The 22387-nt window shown below is 36.7% G+C and overlaps 1 protein-coding gene across 1 annotated transcript in view; it reads left to right on the top strand.

Moving 5' to 3' along the window:
- Positions 1-22387, top strand: part of COL12A1 (collagen type XII alpha 1 chain) — a 132254-nt gene that overhangs the window by 82675 nt on the left and 27192 nt on the right. Inside the window, exons 38-51 of the mRNA XM_056109705.1 lie at positions 3158-3287; positions 3980-4099; positions 5206-5352; positions 6060-6176; positions 6564-6710; positions 7218-7292; positions 10289-10428; positions 12414-12537; positions 12707-12850; positions 14452-14616; positions 15917-15955; positions 16054-16192; positions 19232-19374; positions 19681-19790. Coding sequence (XP_055965680.1) covers positions 3158-3287; positions 3980-4099; positions 5206-5352; positions 6060-6176; positions 6564-6710; positions 7218-7292; positions 10289-10428; positions 12414-12537; positions 12707-12850; positions 14452-14616; positions 15917-15955; positions 16054-16192; positions 19232-19374; positions 19681-19790 — 1740 coding nt within the window. The remainder of the gene's footprint in view (positions 1-3157; positions 3288-3979; positions 4100-5205; positions 5353-6059; positions 6177-6563; positions 6711-7217; positions 7293-10288; positions 10429-12413; positions 12538-12706; positions 12851-14451; positions 14617-15916; positions 15956-16053; positions 16193-19231; positions 19375-19680; positions 19791-22387) is intronic.

Genomic DNA, 22387 nt, shown 5'->3' on the forward strand with positions numbered 1-22387 from the left:
GGTGCCAGGGATTAAACCCAGTGTGCAAGGCAAACCATTTACTAGCTGTGCTTTCCCTCTGATCAATAGTGATTATTCTGAGCTACCTAAATTAATGAATGTTCGAATGCTATGACTGCTGGAACCTATCATTTATAAAAGCAATTCCTGTACAAGAAATTCCTTAAATACCCAAGTCCCAATTGACATAAATACGCATATATATATATAATTGATATATATTTATTTGAATTGAAACTTTTTCAGTATGCTTAGTTTTGGAATCTACTGATTCCTATTTTAGCTTCAAATTTTCGATGATCATATTTTTTTCTTTCTAGAACAAGATTCATGTTTCTTGCAGCTTCTTCTATTTGTAGATATTTGATATGGATGTAAACACCACATTTTTTGAAATTAGTGATTAATTGATGTGACATTTTAGCAGGAGAGTACACAAAATGTTGGTCGTAAAGTACCTAGTTGGACTTAGACTTTGTAACTACTTTTGATAACTCTCCTTCCACTAACACACATTGTAAAATATTTCATCTACTTGAAATTTTTACTTTAAATTATAATTTATGCCACAATTTTATTAATCAGAAAAACATGTAACTTAGAGTTCTTATTTTTTTTTATCAAATTGAGATAGAGTATTTTGCGTTTAATTTTCCAAAACAGAGATATTGCTTTAGTATGCTTTAGTATTTGTTCAGCTTTGCTCTGGACAAGGGATGAAAATTTCCCTTTACTTTCTGAAAACATTATAAACAGAACTCTGTCCATCAGCTCAACATTTGTAATCAGGGATTTCATTCTGGAAATCACTGGCAAAGGTGATCCATGTTGTTTGCAAAAGGGATGGGGTGTTGGAAGAGAGATGATTAGATACAGATGATTCTTTTCCTTTTCATGGACTCAGTTAAATGTGTCTTTCATTTCTTCTTTTCCATATATATTTTGCCTATTTAATATTAGATTGATTTTGAAAAACAGTCAGTGCTGGCTTACATGATGTCTATGCTTCAGGGGCACAGTTTTAACATCTCTTTCAAAAATCATGTTACCATTCTGCACCCACCTTCCAAGTATTAATATATTTCTATCATAGTTCACTGGATCCTTTTTTCCCTTGGGCACATGCTCTCCTCCCTTGGTAATCTCTATTATGTAGTCAGAGCCTAAGGATTTACTTTTGTTTGTTTTTGTGTTTTTCCTTGTTTTACTTCCTCTTATCTCTCATTTGAATTAGATTGCCTGGCAGTTTTGTCTTTCTCCTAATTTATTTTGCTGAACATGACGGTTCTATACTTGTTGCATAAGACAGGATTTTATTTTCTCAAAGCTGAGTAATATTCTGTTAACATAGATAGATAGATAGATAGATAGATAGATATTTGTATCTATCCACCAAATCTCACGATGGAGACATTACTGGGCCCGCTCGAGCAAATTGATGAACAATGGGAGGACCGTGACTATGATCTATCCACCCATCACAACTTTTTTAACTCATTTTTTCATTGTCTCTTGGTTTGTTTCCATACATGCCTGCTGGTAAGAGCACTGCAGTGAACATAGGTTTGTATATATATATATATATATATATATATATATATATATATATTTTTTTTTTTTTTTTGCTTTTTTTGGGGGGGGCGTCACACCCGGCGATGCTCAGGGGTTACTCCTGGCTCTGCACTCAGGAATTACTCCTGGCGGTGCTCGGGGGACCATATGGGATGCTGGGAATTGAACCAGTGTTGGCGGTGTGCAAGGCAAATGCCTACCTGCTGTGCTATTTCTCTAGCACCTGCATCATCTTTTTGGATGAGTGTTGTGTTCTTTAGATAGATGCCTAATTGTGGATTTTCTGGATCATACTTGATAGATCTATATTAATATTTGAAGAAATCTCCAAACTTTTACATACAGCCTGGATGAATTTACAGTCTCATCAACAGTGTACATGGATATCTTTTAGCCTACTGCCTTGCCAATACTCATGGTTCTTGGCTTTTTGATAAAGGCTATTATTGTAGATGTGAAGTGATTCTCATAGTAGTTTTCATGTGTATTTTGCTGATTTTAAGTGATAATGAAGATTTTTCTTTTTGTTTTTTGAATTTTTAAAAAAAACTGATTCCTGTTTACAATACCATTGACATTTATGGTTTTGGTAGACACAGTTACCTCACCTCGCCACCACCAAGGTGCCAAGACCCCTAACTTGGGGAGGAGGTGGCTCTTCCCTAGGCCCCTGTGACAATTTTCCATTGAGTTTCATTCCTTCTTCACATCTCCCTTTATTTCATGTCATTGATGTTGTTGTTATTATTGCGAATGAGGGTTGCACACACACCTGACAGTGATACTTGCAGTTTTCAGTTGTGTTTGCCAGGGGTCTAACATCATTTGTGGCCCTTTTACACTTGGTTGTAGTGCTTATGGGGGGCGATTGCTTTATGGTTGTGGTGCTTGCCACTGGTCACGCTTCCTGTGATGAAACTGGCACTTGTGGCACTTGGGAATCACAGGCAGCAGAGCAGCCAGGCTATCACAGTAGACCTGCCAGGATTGCACTTGGCATTGTAAGGCACTGGTAATTTGAACTCACAACCACACACTTGCAAGGCTGGTGCTCAACACAATGAAGCCATTTCTCTGGCCCAGTGAATGTTTTTTCATATCCCTGTTTTCCATCTGTATGTCATCTGTAAACTGACTGTTCAACCTTTCTTCCCACTTTTTTAGGAACTGTTTTCTTGTTCCTGAGTTTTATGAGTTACTTGCTTGCTTGGGTACTTGATACATATTTGATGCAGGATACATGAAATATAAAACCTATACATGAAATATAACATATCAATACGATATGACAAAAAGGCTATTGATCACTTTTGTACTCAGTAATTGTGCTGAAGTTCATCCTCTTAATTTTCTTCTGAGATTCTAACTCATAAGTGACTTGAATTTTGAGCCCAGATCTGCTTGACTGAGTGTCATCTTTTCACATTTCACAGAGGCGGTTTAGACCATTGGGTTTTCCATGAGTATTAGCAATAAAAAAAAAATGAAGACACCATTACTCTTTGTGAAAATATACAAAACAACGTTGTCTTTCGATTTGGAAGTCTCTTAACAAGTAATAAATATATACTTTGACTTTCTACAGACCACAGTTCCAGGCAGAAGAAATAATGTAATACTGCAACCCCTTCAGTCTGATACTCCATATAAAATTACTGTTATTGCTGTTTATGAAGATGGAGATGGTGGACATCTAACAGGAAATGGACGGACTGGTAAGTGTCATATGCCATTACAAATCTATAAATTTTGTATTTACCCAAATGCATTTCAAATACAATATATTAATACTGCATTATTATTGATTTTTGTCAAAGTTGTATGAGAACAGAATTTTTTCGTTTATATACATATTTCGTATAAGATTATAAATAATGACTCAGTGACTGCTTAATATGCTACTTAATAATGTTGCGATTTTCAAGGGGTGAAGCTGAATGAGTACCTTTGGGGGGCTTGGATATGTTCCCTAAGGGGGGACAGAGTAATGTTGGTGAAAAGCATCGTTTTAGTCACTTGCTTACTGTGTGGCCAAGCAATTTATATCTTTGTTATGCAATAAGGTAGTTGGAATAGTTAGTCTCTAAATTGCTTTTTGATTATCTGTAGTCTATAGAATTCTAAAAATGGTATGAGATCTTTTATTTTTCTCTCTGTATCAAAAAGCACCACACATATAAATTATGTACACATTTATGCGAGTTTCTGTCTGAATTTGAAAACTAAGCTTGCTGTGGAACATTTCAAAGCATTTTAACTGTTTTCTAAACAAGGACATTATAGGACACTATTTTAAATTGTTTTGGGGGATTAGACTATCAATACGCATAGTAAATACCCATAAAGTTCCATGTTCTACCTATGTGCCAATGAACAGCCAGTAACAAGTGCCAATATTTGTTTACAGTGGGACTACTTCCTCCTCAGAACATACACATTTCAGATGAATGGTATACGAGATTTCGAGTATCCTGGGACCCTTCACCCTCTCCAGTTCTTGGATATAAAATTGTATATAAGCCAGTGGGTAAGGAAGCATTTTTTAATCAGAGAAACACATTAAGAAGTTATTTGTATTTGAGGGTTCTTTATCACATCTCCTACAATTACATTCTTTTGATTGATCAATTATCATATCAGTCCCTCTTCAACCAGAGGTAATGGCTCAAGTGCTATTTTGGAAATAGGATTTCAAACTAATGGTACAAAATAGCCTCATTTCTACGAACGTACATGAGACCCATTAGTTTGTATGACTAAAAACTTTCACCTGGTACATAAAATTGCACAGATTGAATCTTTTGTTACTTGGGTTACATTTGTATATTCATGTGTTTAGGTTATATTTATTGTGATTGTGAAATAATACATATTTAATCAACAAAAAGGTCTGTATTTACCCCTCCTCCATCATTATAATGTATTATCTAGTTTGGGTTATATACATTAGCTTATTTATGACAAGCATGCTTTCAATTTCCCATGGACATTTTCACATAGATATGATTTTGATTAAATTATTACTGTAATGCTATTGCTATTTCTATGTTCTGTCATTTAGCTTAGCAATATGCAAAAATAAATACTCTTCTGTGACATACATTAGGGCATTTTTCATGCATTCAAGAAGGTATGGATTAGAGAAAAAAATAAAGAAGCTAGGGCAAGAAAAAGAAAAGTTAAGTCTGTGTAAGAAATGGAAAGTCAAGGAAGAGGTGTGCATGACAGCCTTCAGTAACTGACTTACGGAATGAGGTTCCACATAGATGTACTTAGTCCTCTCTGCAACTGTAATATGGATTGATTACAAGTAAAGTTCTATACTGTTTATGGGGCACTAGGAGAGGAAGCTTGAGAGCCTAGGTCAGCTGACTGTGTGATTGATTTATTAAAGGAACATTGACTGTAAGCCTGATACATTTTAGGCACTGTGCTGTGCTTTGATGATAAAGAATTCACTCTCAGCTTAAAGTTTTACATTCATTTGCTTAAACAAACAAATACTGCATATATGGCAGTGAGCAAATGCATAAGGGTTTATGTAGCCAGTGGTGCCATATTTTCATTTGTGTGTGTTATGTTAAGAAAAATTTAGCATTTTTTATATATATATTTTTGTGATTGTTATTAAAGGTTCCAATGAACCCATGGAAGTATTTGTTGGAGAAGTAAGATCATATACATTACACAATCTGAACCCTAGTACTACCTATGATGTGAATGTTTATGCTCAGTATGATTCTGGACTCAGTGTTCCCCTGATGGATCAAGGCACTACATGTGAGTCTTATACCTTTTTTACATTTGTGGGGAAAAGACTAGTACAAATGATCAAGTCAGTCTGTTTTAATTTTGCTTTTTTTTAGCTTATTCAAATATTCTCAGCATTAAGGTAATCCTTTTGTGTCTTGCTAGATAAATACATAAGGAATTGAGCATAAAAATGTGTAAGATGAGATATCATTCTTTAATGTAAAATCACTTTGAATATTTAAAAACAAAACTATGTAAATTATGATTTGTTCATAAATGACCTGTAAAACTGGAGTTGGGATGCTCTGTAATATTTAACATTTGATATAAAGCATACTATCTAAATGCATTGATTTAATTAAAAGTTTTCAAAGAAATCACATGACTACTGATTTGATCCACAGATATATTCTGTCATTACAAGTGCTTAACAGTTATTTAAGGACTTAACAAATAACCTTTCGGAAAAATTTCTCATTTTTTGTAAGATGCTTATGACTTTCCCAGTGTTTAAAGGGACTACGTAGAATTTCCTTTCCTTGAAAATTAATGCCAATAAGGCAGGCCAATTTGGGTTGCATTACATTTTTATTTTTGTTTCACGTAGCTAAACAGTGTGATTTTGCATTAATTTTTTTTTCAGTCACAATGGACATTTTAGAATTGTGGTCTGATTGAAAATATTTTTTTGAGTTATTCATTTCTTAGGTATATCTATTTTCTTTATTTTGTAGTATACTTAAATGTGACAGATCTGAAAACTTACCAGGTGGGATGGGATACTTTCTGTGTCCGATGGTCACCTCACCGGGCAGCCACCTCCTACAGACTAAAACTGAACCCTGCAGATGGTATGTATTAAAAAGAATAATTAAAGAAACTGGAGATCATAATAGTGACATTCTGTAGCACTGTTTTCCTGTTGTTCATCTATTTGCTCGAGCGGGCACCAGTAATGTCTCCACTGTGAGACTTGTTACTGTTTTGGGGATATTGAATAGGTCCCAGGGAGTTTGCCAGGCTCTGCCGTGCAGGCAGGATACTCTTGGTAGCTGGCTGGACTATCTGAGAGGGGCGGAGGAATTGAACCTGGATCGGCCGTGTGCAAGGCAAAAATTCCCTACCCGCTGTAAGATTCAATAAGGAAGATGCCGTTTTGTTTATAAAATGATAAAGCAAAGTGTGCTTAAAGGTAATTGACAATGACACTGGCATTATCCCTTTGTTTTCAAAATCAGGAACCAGAGGACAAGAGATCACAGTGCGTGGATCAGAAACCAGTCACTGCTTCACTGGTCTTTCACCAGACTCTGATTATGGCATCACTGTATTTGTACAGACACCTAATCTTGAGGGACCTGGTGTGCCTGTCAGAGAACATACTAGTAAGTTTTGAGTGACCTGGCAAGTCTCTGCGTGCTTCAGACAAGAACACTCTATGTGGGACACTTAAGCAATTGTGTGGATACTTCTTGCTAGAGGCAGTATCTAATCATGTCAGGCTCTTGAAGGGGTAGTCACGGGTGCTTCAGGACCTTAATCTGTAGCACAGTCATGTGTGCTCATGACAGAGTTGGCATTTTTAAAAGAAAGATGAAAGAGAGTCTACAGCTGACAGTATAAAGATGAATATGTATGTAGTGACTTTTACTTTTTAGGCTCTATCTGGAGTCTTTAGAGTTGCCCTGCGTACCTTGGCCTTTCTGTGGCAATGATTAGTGTTGAACAAATACCGATTGTATTAGATTTGGACAGAATAGAATTCCCAGCTTGTCAGTGTCAATGAGACTTGACTGTTTTAATAAAAGATTTAAGTAATCTTTAAAATTTATATTTTGTGGTATGAAATATGCACATCAAATATTTTTCTAATCATTGTTTAATCTTTCTAGCTTTAAAACCAACAGAAGCCCCTACAGAGCCACCTACACCTCCTCCTCCTCCTACAATTCCACCAGCTCGGGACGGTGAGTACAGCTAGCTGGGCAATGCATTCAGTTGATGGCGATTTATAACCTTCTTCTGTGTGCGCTGCTTGTATGTCATTTGCAATTGATATAAAACATTTCTGACTTAATATCCCTGCTGCAGATATTTTTAAATCAAATGGTAGCAATTATTTATTCTTCTTCTCCTCCAGGGACATTTTGGTGTGCATAAAGTAGTTGTAAGCTTCATTATGTCTTCACCTGAAACTGTTTTCACAGTTCTGCAGGTTATGGTCTTGGGATACATTACATAACCCATAATCACATGGTGGGCACTTCTTTCTGCTGGCTGCTGACTTTATAGGCACTGTGAACCTTTTTTAGCCCCTGGGGTAAACTTTTGGCTTTTGACCTGGCTAGATCCTGAATTACACAAAGCTTTTTTTCTTTTTTTTAAATCCCCATTCAGCGAAGTTTGAGTCATGGTTGTCACTTGCTGTGAACTGGTAAAAAGACATACTGAGCTATTAAGACTCAGTAATTTGGGGGTAATTCTCAGTGCTTTATTAAATTAATTATAGTTCATTATCTAGTGAGTTATACTGTTCCCCCATTCTACTTCCAATTTTTAATTGAAAGCATTTCAGATTTTAAAAGTATTTTAATTAGGGGTCAAAAGATAGTACAGTGGCTAAGCATTTGCCTTGCATGTTACTGACCTGGGTTTGATCCCTGGCACCACATATGGTTACTATTTAGACCCACACCAAGAAAAAAGTATTTTAATTTTATTTTATAAGACTATAGAATGCTGTCATTTTATTAAGCCTATTAAATAATTAAACTGAAAGTTTTCCCTTTCTGCTATTTACAGTATGTAAAATGAATTTCTTTAGACTTGAAATAAATTCTTCAAGTTTAGTAAATCTTGGCATTAAAGGATTTTTTTCCTAGTGGATGCCTTTAGAGTTGTTAGAGTCACAGCAAAAATTGAGCTAAAATTAACAATGCTGTTCCCATCTATATGTCTAAGATCCCATTCATATTCCCTTTTCTCTACACTGACAACATAATCATCATTCAATATCCATTGTTTATATCAGGGTTCACTATTGGTACTGTGGATCTCACGTGTTAAATTTTCGTTCTTTAAGTTTTGTTTTTAGAATATGTTTAGCCTCTACAGTTACATTATGAATACGTACATTGCATTATGAAATTACCTTATGAAATACATTTACATTATGAATATGTACATTATTTTAAAAATATTTCTTTAGCCCTGCCACAGAGGCAGGGTGGGCTGGGGTGGATGGGGGTGGGAGGGATACTGGGACCTGTGGTGGTGGAGAATGGGCACTGGTGGTGGGATGGGTACTCAATCATTGTCTAACTGAAACCCAAGCACAAAAATTTGTAAGTCTATAACTGTACGCCATGGTGTTTCACTAACAAAAATTAAAAAATATATATTCCTTTATTCACTCCCTCCCACGTTTTTCTATGCTTAATTCTGGTGATCTACACCAGGAGGATTACTCCATAGCTTAGAGGCCAGCCGGGTATTCTAGGGGAAAGCGCAGTTCAGATAGAGAAGGGAGCACCAAATAAAGGGTGTTTGGAGGATACTCCCAAGAGAGGAGATGCAGGCTGAAAGTAGACTATGGACTGAACATGTTTGCCACTCAATGCCTCTTTTGCTGACCACGACACCCAAAAGGAGAGAGAGAACAGGGGGGAATGCCCTGCCACAGTGGCAGGGTGGGATGGGGGGGTGGGGGGGGGAGGGATATTATCCATGGTGGCGGAAAATGGGCACTGGTGGAGGGGTGGGTATTTGATCAGTGTATAAACAAAACCCAAGCACAAAAATTTGTAAATCTACAACTGTACCTCATGGTGTTTCACTAATAAAAAAAAAATAAAAAAAATTCTGGTGATCTAATTTCAAATTAAAAGACACTCAAGTTCTGGACATGATTGCTTTTCATTTGATTTTCTTCCCATTTATTGCTTGAAGCTGTTTGAAAAGTTCGATTAGGAAAAAGCATATCTTAAAATTTTTGTATTTATTTATTATTTTAGGGCTGGAGCGATAGCACAGCGGTAGGGCATTTGCCCTGCACCGCTCCTCTTGTAGAGCCCGGCAAGCTACCGGGAGTATCTCGCTACACAGCAAAGCCTGGCAAGCTACCTGTGACGTATTCAGTATGTCAAACGCAGTAACAACAAGTCTCACAATGGAGATGTTACTGGGCCCGCTTGAGCAAATTGATGAACAATAGCAGGACAGTGCTTATCTTTTGGGGGTCAGCCAGCTGACAATGCTCAGGGGTTACTTTGGCAGTACTCCAGGGACTGTATGGAATGCCAGAGATTGTACCCACCATACTATCTCTTTGGCCTGTTCCAACTTGTAATTTCTTGTTTGTTCTTTTGGGCCACACCCAAAAACCAATGCTCAAGGGTTACTCCTGGCTCTGTGCTTAGGAATCAATCCTGGCAAGATCAGGGACCATAGGGGATGCTGGGGATCTAATCCTGGTAGGACATGTGTAAGGCAAGCACCCTACCTTATGTATTATCTCTCCATCCAAGAATAAACCTTTTGTTTTGTTTTATTTTTTGGGCCACCCCTGGTGATGCTCGGGGGTCACTCCTGGCTCTTTACTGAAGAGTTCTTCCTGGCAGTGCTCAGGGGACCAAATGGGATGCTGAGGATCAAACCTGGATTAGCTTTGAGGGACGCAAGCACCTTACCAACTGTACTATTATTCTAGTCCAGGAAAGGCATATTTTTGAAAACTGGTTCTAAATTGATGATGCCATTTCAGAGAGGATATTGAAAACCAGTTAAATAAACACTGCTCAGATTTTGTTGTGAATCTGAAATTCCCAGGATATACAGTGCTTCTGATTCATGCTTTGAGTTCCCAAGTGTTTCTCAGTTATGCAATTTTGTTTGACTAGAGGAATTAATGAGATACCTATTAGATTAATGAGATATGGGGGATATCTCTGTTTTTCATCCCCAGTGTGCAAAGGGGCCAAGGCAGATATTGTATTCTTAACTGATGCCTCCTGGAGTATCGGGGATGATAATTTTAACAAGGTTGTGAAATTCATCTTCAATACTGTGGGAGCCTTTGATGAAATCAATCCTGCTGGAATTCAGGTAGGTATTGTTCCATAGGTGACCGATAATATCTTATTACATTGATGGTAAGTGATAGTGATTAATGATAAATAGAAAATAAATATTCCTCTTAAGTATTCTCTTTGGCTAGTTGCTCTTGCTGTTGGAATAGTTATAGGACTCTGACTCTAATTTCCTGCTTAAAACTTCAAACAATGATAATTTCCTGAAATGGCTAGAATGTTCTAGTAGTTAATATGTTGTGGTTTTCATATGAACTAGGCCAGAGGATTCAGTGGTGAATAGTGACTGGCGTAAGTGTGTACCACAACACTCAGTCTTAACATTGCTGATAGTACCTTGAGTGAAATGGTGGGCATTATTGACTCAAGGGGTATTTCATTTATTTACCTAAAATAATAACTATTTATCTTGCTGTGAACTCACTTTAAAATTATTTGTATTTCTCAATTAGGAACTTGGAGAGGTTTCATTCTAATAGAGGGCCCAGATAATAATTTATCGTTTGTCTATAATTTATTTGTTACACCAAAAATCTCCCCACCATTCCCATCCTCTTAGAAGCCACATACTAAGGTCCAGTGATTCTAGGCTATTTTAAGGGATATTCTTAGGTCCCTCTGAATCTCACTGAAAGTACTATTAACTACTTTCTGGATTCTACAATCTTGCAGACCCACTTCAAATCCCAACTTTGTTTGAGAAGTTTCTTTGATGCCTTCAGGCATTCTGTGCTCCAGAAAGAGTTTGTCTTGTTAGTGTTATAGCAGGTATCTCTTTCTATTGTCATTACTTAATGATTGTCTTCTATCTAAATCACTGACTCATTGAGATAAGAGATTATATTGTATTATCTTTTGGAGTTCTTTTATTTTTTCTCTCATTCATAGCGAATTTTCTTCTCTGTTTCAGCAGTTTGTTTTTCTTTACTGTAGCATTTTGGGCTGGAGCAATAGCACAGTGGATAGGGCGTTTGCCTTGCATGCAGCTGACCTGGGTTCGATTCCTCCACCCCTCTCAGAGAGCCGGGCAAGTTACAGAGAGTATCCCGCCCACACTGCGAAGCCTGGCAAGCTCCCTGTGACATATTCGATATGCCAGAAACAGTAACAACAAGTCTCACAATGGAGATGTTACTGGTGCCCGCTCGAGGGAATCCATGAACAATGGGAGGCCAGTGCTACAGTGCTACTGTAGCATTTTAGAAATACAGGAAAATAGCACATTTTCATGCAAGCCATACACAATTTCATAAACATATTGTATTCTTTAATGGAATGTGTTTTTTGGAATTTCCTGAATTTCAAATCCCCAAATAAACCCACAGAAATCATTTCTACTCAAGAAGAGTAAAAGATCAAGTCAGTTATATTAGTCCTTCAAACGGCCCTAGAAAGTAAGTATAATTACCTCCACTTTTACTTGTAAGAAAACCAAAGCCCAAAGAGATTCTGAACCTATTAAAAGTCACATAGATATTAATTGGCTGAGGTAGAATTTGAGAGTTATGAATCTTGATTATAAAGGATTAAGAATTCTGTTTTTTTTTCACTTAGACCACACTGATACTAAATTTGTGATGCATGTTAATTATTGCTACATATGGGACATTTCCATATTACTGTAAAGAATAGTTATTTTTCAGTATGAAGAAGCAGTTGGCTATAAAAGTGTTTTGCCAACATTTGAGTTAAATATGTTATATTCTCATTTCAAATTCTGGAACCCACCATATTCTCCAGCCTTACTGATTCCTCTCTACATCTTAGAGAAAGGCAGCAGTGACTAATGCCTTATTAATATCAATTACTGACAATTTAATTGAAGAATAAAAAGGAGAGATTTTAATTAGATTATAGTAGTGTGTCCTATAATATTAGCTATAAAGAGATTGTAATTCTGACTGTATTACCTTGCCAATTCTTCTGCCAGAGGGTTCACCAGAGAATTAGAATATAATGGGAGATTACTTTCTCTCATCACCAATCTATATTTCTTTTCAGGTTTCATTTGTGCAGTACAGTGATGAAGTCAAGTCCGAGTTCAAGCTGAACACATATAATGACAAAGCCCAAGCCCTTGGTGCACTACAGAATATTAGGTACAGAGGAGGAAACACAAGAACAGGTATAATTAATAATAATGTACATATTCTCCTTCTTCAAAGTCTTTTGGATGACAGAACTGATTAGACCATCACATTTAACATGCACATTCTTGTCATTTGGCATTGCTAATGACTTCGGGATAGTTTGCACTGAGCTGTTATTAAAATGATTTATGCCACACTCTATAGGTAAAGCACTCACATTTATCAAAGAGAAGGTCTTGACCTGGGAGAGTGGCATGAGGAAGAATGTCCCTAAGGTACTAGTGGTTGTCACTGATGGTCGGTCACAAGATGAGGTCAAGAAGGCAGCCTTTGTCATCCAACAGTCAGGTAAGCACCGACGTGAATTTGATGCCAAGTGAGTACACTCATTATATTATTTTAACAGTATGAAAGACAAAAAATATTTTATTTCACTTTGTTATTCTTGGATTAAGTGTGCTCTATATACCTTTGTGATGTTAAACTATAATCAATTATATATTGGTTTTGTAATTTCTTAGAAATTATATGGTATGTTCTTTATGTAAGAAGTGACTCAGGACTTATCAACGAGCAAACCTAATTGGCCAGTAGTGGCTGAAAAGATCAGAAAGTGATAATTATGGTCCTAGAGAATGCTTTCTGCCATAGCTGGCGTGAATCCTGATGGAATTTTCTATGTAGATGTAGACATAGTTAGTATCCTTGCAGGTGGAGACATAATGCAGAAGCTCTCTTGTATAGAGGAGTAGGAAGATCTCAGGAAGACATCCCTGGGGCAGATCTTGACAATCAGATATCCTGAGAGCCACTTGATAATGCTGGTATTTAGATTAGTTATTTAGGATCATTAGAGAATGAGACTAACCCTTTCTAATACTTTCTTTTAACTGCTCACTGTTCCTCCCCTAGGCAGGGTCCAAGGTGGATGTATTTTATACTTATATGTCATGATAATTTATGGAATAAATTGAAAAGTACTTGTTCACATGAAATTAGTCACCTGTATTACATGATTCTTTGTCTGAAAGTATGAGTCATGATTGGTGCTAAGTCATAGTATCTTTTTGAAGAGGGGGTTGTTCTTTGCATTGATTTTTAGAAATCTTTGTGTTATACTAAGCACTTTGTGAAGATTTTTGTATATTTCGGACTACTGAGTTTTGCTTGGATTATGTATGCTTGTATCCCAAACCACCTTCTCTATTTACTTATATAACTCATCCTTTTATAGTCCTTTTTCCCCCCTTTGGGAAGTTTTGTGATAAATTTTTTTTAAATTTACAAATAAGCAAAAGTTAATTGCCGACAGCTGTAGATTCCATTTTAAAGTTCCAAAGTATAGTCTTTGTGCCTGAATTTGCTGAGAAATTGTTTTAAAAACCTAGGTTTTAAAGTGAGTCCATTTTGTATTGAGTCAAATAATCTGAAATATTAGTGATACTGAGAGAGTAAGCATAGTTCTTAGGACTGTGGAATCCAGAAAATGCAAAGGCTTAAAAAGTGCGTATTTTCTTTTTTCTTTTCCTTACTTTTTTCACTTCTTGGAGGGAGGAGTTGGGACTTATTCAGCTCTGCTCAACACTTGAGTCTTGGCTCTGTTCTTAGGACTCATCTGAGTAGTGCTCAGAAGATCATGTGTAGTGTTGGGGGTAGAACTGGGGTTAGCAGTATGCAAGGCAAGCACCTTAGCTTCCTGTACTGTCCCTCTGGCCCCGTATTTAAAAAGATTGTTTTATAATATTATAACATTGAGGTATAACTTAAGACTTCAAGATGTGCATTATGTTCACTATGAAAGGGAAACATTCATTAGAGTTTATGTCTATTTAAAGGACTCATATCCTAAGAAAATATAGCACTATTTCTGCTAAAATTTTATTTGAATTGTTAAACAATAGAGGCTAAGAGGTAGATCTAAAATTAACACTATCAACATTGCTCTGCAGGCTTCAGTGTTTTTGTAGTTGGTGTGGCAGATGTTGATTATAACGAGCTTGCTAACATTGCCAGCAAACCAAGTGAACGGCATGTGTTCATTGTGGATGACTTTGAATCTTTTGAGAAGATTGAAGACAACCTCATTACATTTGTCTGTGAAACTGCCACTTCAAGTAAGTAATGGCCCACATGGATCCAAACACAATTCGATTTGAAAAGTAACACACAATTCCCTATAGTAAGTTTGTGCAGAAATAGATCCTGGGAAGTCGCTTGAGAACTTGATGAATCATTATTCGGTTATGATCATCGGAAATATGTGCATGTTAGAGTCCATATTTAGCCTCGAAGATGCAATATGCCTTGTATGGAAATAAAATATTTTAATATAATGTCTTCCCCTTATTCATTTGGGTAAATTAATTTCTGCTTAGAAAATGCATTTATAGAATTGTTTCTGTGGGATGAAACTTTTCACTATTAGAAATCTATTACTATTTGTCCTGTGAACATCGTGGTTTAAAGAGCAGTGGGAAAAAATGAACTTTTGTTACACTGGAATTCATTTTGATATTTTGGGGGCAATGTGCATAGATTTTTTTTGTCATTCCAGAACCTAATATTCAATTTTTCAAATAAGAGGAAGGGAGAAGCATTGTGTTAAGGAGCAAAGACTGATTATTTAAGCCAATTTATCTTCTTTCTCAACCATTAGCACCAATTTTTAAGTAATATTAAAGAGACAGCTTCTTACCACCACTCTAATAAACTTTACTTAAAAAAACACCCCTCAGAACTTAATCTGGTTAGAAATATCAGTGGTAAACATTGCATATTCATCACTGGTAGAGATGACCGTGACTCTCAGGGACCTGGTAGAGAAGAGAATCATTTTGGGACAAATTTGTGTTTCAAATTCCTGGGGAAAAGGTGCTCTAATTTATTGAAACCTAAATGAAAATATTCCTCTCAAATTATATTTTGACATTCTTAAGAACACTTTAAAATGGGATTTTAAAGATTATTCAGAAAGCATTGGTGAGTGGTACAATTTCTTCTACACGGACACAGAAAGCAAAATTTGCAAATTCTTATAGCACTGTCCTTCCGTTGTTCATCGATTTGCTCGAGTGGGCACCAGTAATATCGCACAACAAATTGTGAGACTTGTTGTTACTGTTTTTGGCATATCGAATCGGGTAGCTTGCCAGGCTTTGCTGTGAGGGTGAGATACCCTCGGTAGCTTGCCGGGCTCTCCGAGAGGGGCGGAGGAATCAAACTCGGGTCGCCCATGTTGGCTGCGTGCAAGGCAAACGCCCTACCCGCTGTGCTATCGCTCCAGCACAAATTGTTATAGATGATTGAAAAATTTTGCTGCTTGATATATATTTGTAGCGTTTGGGGGAGTATATATAAGTGCTTGTAGACAATATTTATTATTTGCACCTAATGAACCCATATTGTATTTCATAGGTTGTCCTCTCATTTATTTGGATGGCTATACCTCACCAGGTAAGCATATATCCTTGGACCAATTTCTTTTAGAATTTAAACAACAAAGTAATTAACATACTCTCATTTCAATATTTTCTTTTCTTTTCTGTTGTAAGGTTTTAAGATGCTTGAAGCATACAACCTAACAGAAAAGAACTTTGCTTCTGTACAAGGAGTTTCTTTGGAATCAGGGTCTTTCCCCAGCTACTCAGCATACAGACTTCAGAAAAATGCCTTTGTGAATCAGCCTACAGCGTAAGTGTGGCAAGGGGCCAGGCATCTTTTTTTAATCCATGAATTCCTCTCTAATTTCTTGGAATCCTGGAACTTTAGAGTGTCAGAAGATTCTTGTGGATGACTGTGTCTAATTTCCTTAAGGCCAGTGTCATCCATCCAATTTCATTGGAGATTAGAAAGAACTTTTAAGCCTTGCTCTCCTAAGACCCAAGAATCTCAACTGGGTTTAGTACTATTGACTGTTTTGAATTTAAAATTAGAAATGTGATAATGCTTCTTCTATGGGAGGCCATTTAAACAAAAAGGCACTTATTTTGAAAGTTTCTCCCTATGAAGCAGAGAGACTGCATGTTTCCTACAGAATAGAGCACACATTCCTTTTAGTGGTTCAGACTTTCAGAACATGAAAGACGCGCAGTTTTGCTTGTCGACCTTCAAAAAGGCAGCAGTTAGTTTTCATTGGCTGATGTGTAGCAGTCTCTTGGGTAGCTCTAGATGTTCTTCTACTTCATGAAAGTTTGCACCTGGGCACGATAACCAAATATGTATTTCTTGCTCATTAAAACAAAGCATTTTAATATTGAAAAATATGTGTTTGGCAACTTATGGAAAGAAAAGAACAAGACAAAACCAAGTTTTCAGAAACTTCCAGGAGAGGGTCAGAAAATGAGGCTGGAAATTTGAAATACTCTGGGAAAGCGGATGGAAAATTCAGACTTAAAACCAAAGCTAATTTCTTTTAAAGAAGTACAGATCATAATGTTGTAGTTAGGCCACACCAAGCTCATAATTCTTTTATGGTTAACTATGGTGGTTTTCAGTTTTAGATTTTTCTTTTTCTTTCTTTCTTTTTTTTTTAAGTGAACTTATGTGTGTAACTTTACCTCAAGATGAGTTACTGTCTTTTAACTTACTACAGCTTACTGTGCTTGCAAGATTCAGAACTCAGAACTGAAAGAAGTATAAATACAATTAATTTTTTTAATAAGTAGTGGTTAAGTAAGGGAGAAAGAAAAAATGGTTTAGGTGAGGGATGAATTAATATGAGAATGATTTTTAACATGTAATATAAATATCATATGCTCTTGAACACACAAAAGGCACCATATTACATAGCTTTCCCTAAGAATATGCTTTAAGAAGCAGGGCAGCATTATGTTCCAGAAGTACTATTGGTTTTATACTAGGATATGAACCCCAAGAGATAGTCTGGGCCCTCTGCCAGTGTTCATGAACGAATAGCCTCTTTTCTGTCCAAGAGTTGATTACATGGCCATTTTCCTACCTTCAGGGAGAAAGTTTTATTAAATGGCCTCAGAGAACCATCCATTCTGCTTCAAAGATTTCTCCCAGTCAACTCTGTAAGAATACATGAGACCACATTTTTTGTCAAACAGTTTCAGAGCCAAGACACATTTTCTTTTAATTGAATCAAGTTCTTTTGTCCTCACTGAGGGTTTGCACATGTCTATGACATTAATAGTCATTATTGATTTTATTTTGGAGAAATATTTTGGGCTGGAGCAATAGTACAGCAGGTAGGGTGTTTGACTTGCACGTGGCCGACCTGGGTTTGATTCCTCCATTTCTCTCAGAGAGTCCAGCAAGCTACCGAGAGTATCCCACCCACACGGCAGAGCCTGGCAAGCTCCCAGTGGTGTATTTGATATGCCAAAAACAGTAACAACATGTCTCACAATAGAGATGTTACTGGAGCCTGCTCGAACAAATCAATGAACAGCGGGAGGACAGTGCTACAGTGCTATTTTGGAGAAAATATGAGCTTCTGGTGATTATTTGATTAGTTTGATTTCAAGGGAGGAATTTGGAAGCATGACAATTAATAGAGACAGGACTCTATAAATTAAAGGCATCTTATTAAAGGTAACTTATGATCTCGCATTCTGACATTGGAAATTAAGTACATTTAGTAAAACTATATTTTATATATTATAAGAAGAATCAATATTTAGAAAGAAAGATTGAAAATGGGTTGAAAACAGACTGCTGGCTTACACAAGAAAGCAAACTTCTGAGTGGTGATGTATAAGAGGTCCTAATGTTAGAGCATTACCATTTTGTAACCGTTATAATAAATATTAGTTTCATCACAGGACATCATTAGACATTAGAGGCTTGGAAAGTTTTCTGCTTGTTTGTTTGTTTTTTTAGGCCACACCTGGTGGTGATCAGGGCATACTCTGTGCTGTCAGCATCACTGCTGGCAGTGCTTATGGGACCACATGTGGTACCAGACCTAACCTCCTGGGTTGGCCTGTGGCAAAGCAAATGCTTAATCTGCTGTACTATCTCTATGGGACCGCAGGATTAGAAAATTTTTATGAGAAACAGTATATTTGTTTGAAATGTCCTTTAAAGTCATATTCGTAGATATAATGTCTATCACTTAAAAAAAAGGGCATTTGCCTTGCACGCAGCCAACATGGCCGACCCAAGTTCGATTCCTCCGCCCCTCTCGGAGAGCCCGGCAAGCTACCAAGAGGATCTCGCCCGCACGGCAGAGCCTGGCAAGCTCCCCGTGACGTATTCGATATGCCAGACACAGTAACAACAAAGTCTCCAATGGAGACGTTACTGGGCCCGCTCGAGCAAATCGATGATCAATGGGAGGGCCTTTACTTTAAGGACAAAATACCATTTGGCAATTTTCCAGACTTTTGTGACTTTATCAGATTATAGTATATTTCTGCTTGTGTAATGAAGTTTTGAATTATTTTACTGTCATTCCTATTTTTCTTTCTCATACATAACTAGATATTCATAAATGATCTTCAGTACTGTTCATAAGAAGGTCCTGGTGCAAAGATTTAAAATGTTCTCTATTGGGGGCTGGAGCGATAGCACAGTGGGTAGGGCATTTGCCTTGCATGCGACCGACCCAGGTTCGATTCCCAGCATCCCATATGGTCCCCGAGCACTGCCAGGAGTAACCTCTGTGCATCGCTGGGTGTGATATAAAAAGCAAAAAAAAAGTTCTCTATTTATGACTCTATTATCATTCCTTCTTTCATTCATCCACTTTGTTTTATTCATCAGAGAGCTACATCCGAATGGACTCCCTCCTTCCTACACAATTATATTATTGTTTAGACTTCTCCCAGAAACTCCCACTGATCCTTTCGCAATTTGGCAAATTACAGACAGAGACTACAAACCACAAGTTGGAGTGATCGCAGATCGTAAGGATTTTTTTTATCTTATTTTAAGGCATATTCATCTATGCATTTTATTATTTCTGTTTATTTTATATATGTTATTCCATATTATTCTGTTCCCTTCACTCTTTTCTTTAAGAACCTTTTAGATATATATTTATTTCACATATACTTATAAAATATATCTTAGCACTAAATATTTTATTACATGTTGTCCCAACTGAAATTATTGGTTTTAAATAAATCCTTCCAACAAGAATTATTTACTAATACTTTTAATATGAAGTATATAAACTATGTATTTTAATAACAAATATATGTTGATTACAGCTTCTAGCAAAACGTTATCATTCTTTAACAAGGATACAAGAGGTGAAGTGCAGACAATTACATTTGATACAGATGAAGTGAAGACATTATTTTATGGAAGTTTTCATAAGGTAAAAGCATAATGTCTGGTTATTTATAAACAATACTCAAAATGTTAAGTTAATTTATGTATTAGAATGTCATGTTAACAATTTAATTAAATTTTACAGAATGATTAAAATAAGAAAACTTAAAGCAATAATACTTTTAATTAGGAGACAACTACTAACATTTAGATAAATTGTCAATAACAAGTTACTGTCCTCCCATTGGTCATCGATTTGCTGGAGCGAGCCCAGTAACATTGTGAGACTTGTTACTATGTTTGGCATATCGAATACGTCATGGGTAGCTTGCCAGGCTTTGCCGTGCGGGCGAGATACTCTCGGTAGCTTGCCGGGCTCTCCGAGAGGGGTGGAGGAATTGAACTCCAATGGGCCATGTTGGCTGTGTGCAAGGCAAACGCCCTATCTGCTGTGCTATCGCTCCAGCCCATCAATAACAAGAACTTTACAAAATTTGAATTATGTAGTATAACCCATATTATAGGGCTTTTTCTCATCCCTACCTCTTTATTATGAACCTTTCTGTCATTTGGTTTTGAATTTTAATTTCTTTGGATTATGTTTTAATTTCCATAATGTTTTTACTTCTCAGAGCTTTTTAATTTTTTCTCCATCTCTTTCCTTTCAGTTTCCCCCTTTATTTTCATAATTCTTTTACCGTCTCCAATGTCAATTTTTAAAATTTTATTTTATTTTCATAAAGTTGTTCACTTGATCTTAGCCAAAAGGCCAAGAAGGCTGGAGCGATGGCACAGCAGTAGGGCATTTGCCTTACAAGTGGCCAACATGGCCGACCCGAGTTCGATTCCTCCGCCCCTCTTGGAGAGCCCGGCAAGCTACCGAGAGTATCTCGCCCGCACGGCAGAGCCTGGCAAGCTCCCCGTGACGTATTCGATATGCCAGACACAGTAACAACAAAGTCTCCAATGGAGACGTTACTGGGCCCTTTCGAGCAAATCGATGAACAACGGGAGGACCGTGACCGTGAAAGTTGTTCACAATAATTCATTACATTTAATATTCGAACACCAATCCCACCACCATTGTACCTTCCCACCACATTTTGAATGTTTCCACCCCAAATCCCAAACTCTACACCCAAAGCAGAACCAAAATAATTAATTTTGCATTGCTTGTTATCATAACTCACTAAAAATGATCCAAAAATAGTTTTCTTAGAGGAAAGTGTGTGAAGATTCTATTTCACCCTGGAGTCATTAAACCCAAGAGATTGCTAACATGTTTGTTAAAGGTTGAGTCTTGTGTGCACATATATATATGTATATATATATATATATATATATATATATATATACACACACACACACACACACATTCCCCCTGCAACAATATCTTTCCCACTGCAACAATATCTGAGTTCTTTTCTTTTTATTTCTTGTGTCAGTGATTGACCCAAGGGCCAATCTTGGTTCAGTGGTGCAAGACTTGATACAGGGCATGTGCTCTACCACCAAAACCATATCCATGGCATCCAATTCTCTTTCTCTCTTTTTTAAGTCTACTGTATTTTATCCCATCAAGTCACGTATCACATTCAAGAACTGATGGATATTACATTGTTTACTAATCCAAGGACTCAAATGTTCTACTTTCATTTTTCATCTAATTTGGGAACTAAATTTTTTCAGTCCTTAGGATGGGAGTACTTTAAGAGCAGAGAATTAGTGGAAGTGACAGGAAAGACTTTGGATTCTCCTCTTTAATGTACTGTAAGAGCTGAGGTAGTTCAAGTGAGAAATTTGTAATAATGGGAAAAAATGGAAAGATGAAAAATAAGTTTTAGAGAATGAAAGAACTTGCATTGAGCCTGAATTGCCAAGGGGATTTCTTTATTTTCTTATTTTCTACTGGTCTTTTTGTTACCAGCATTGCATAGTTGGGAAGCAGTTCTTAAAAACTCGGGTCACTGGTTTATTAGATAAAGAGCCCACTCTAAAATGTAATTAGTCATGCTTCTAAAATTTAGCGAAGCACTTTGAAGAAATTATAGCAAAATGTTTTTAGAAAGCACTTCTTTATGAATGACAGATGCATTGTGAATAATGTTATAGATTTGAGTTCTGATTTTGAAATAATTTTTATGCAGTAATTTTTAAAATACATGGTGATTCTTTGCCTCTGGGATAAAGTTAAAAAATATGGGGCCAGAGAGAGATAGTACAGAAGATAAGTCGCTTGCCTTGAATGCGGCTGACCTGGGTTCAATCCCTGGCATCCCTTATGGTCCCCTGAGCACCACCAGGAGTGATTCCTGAGTGCGGAGCCAGGAGCAACCCCAGAGCATTGCCAGGTGTTGCCTAGGAACAACAACAATAACAAAAAAATGTTGATAGATATCTTGCCAGTTCTCTATGAGTTGTAAAACGCATAGATGACACCTTTGGCGCATTAAAGGTTGCTTCATTTATAGTTTATTTAAACTACCTATCACCTTTATATGAAGTGTAGTATAATTTATATTTACCACGTATAGGTGCACTGAATTACTGGTTTTTTTTTTTTGTGATTTTAAGTGGGGAAATGTTGTTTAAAATCAGCAGTAGAAACCTTGGCCCCAGGACTGAAGAGATAGTACTTCATCA

Source organism: Sorex fumeus, unplaced genomic scaffold (assembly GCF_029834395.1).
Source record: "Sorex fumeus unplaced genomic scaffold, SorFum_2.1 ptg000008l, whole genome shotgun sequence".
NCBI classification, from domain to species: Eukaryota; Metazoa; Chordata; class Mammalia; order Eulipotyphla; family Soricidae; genus Sorex; species Sorex fumeus.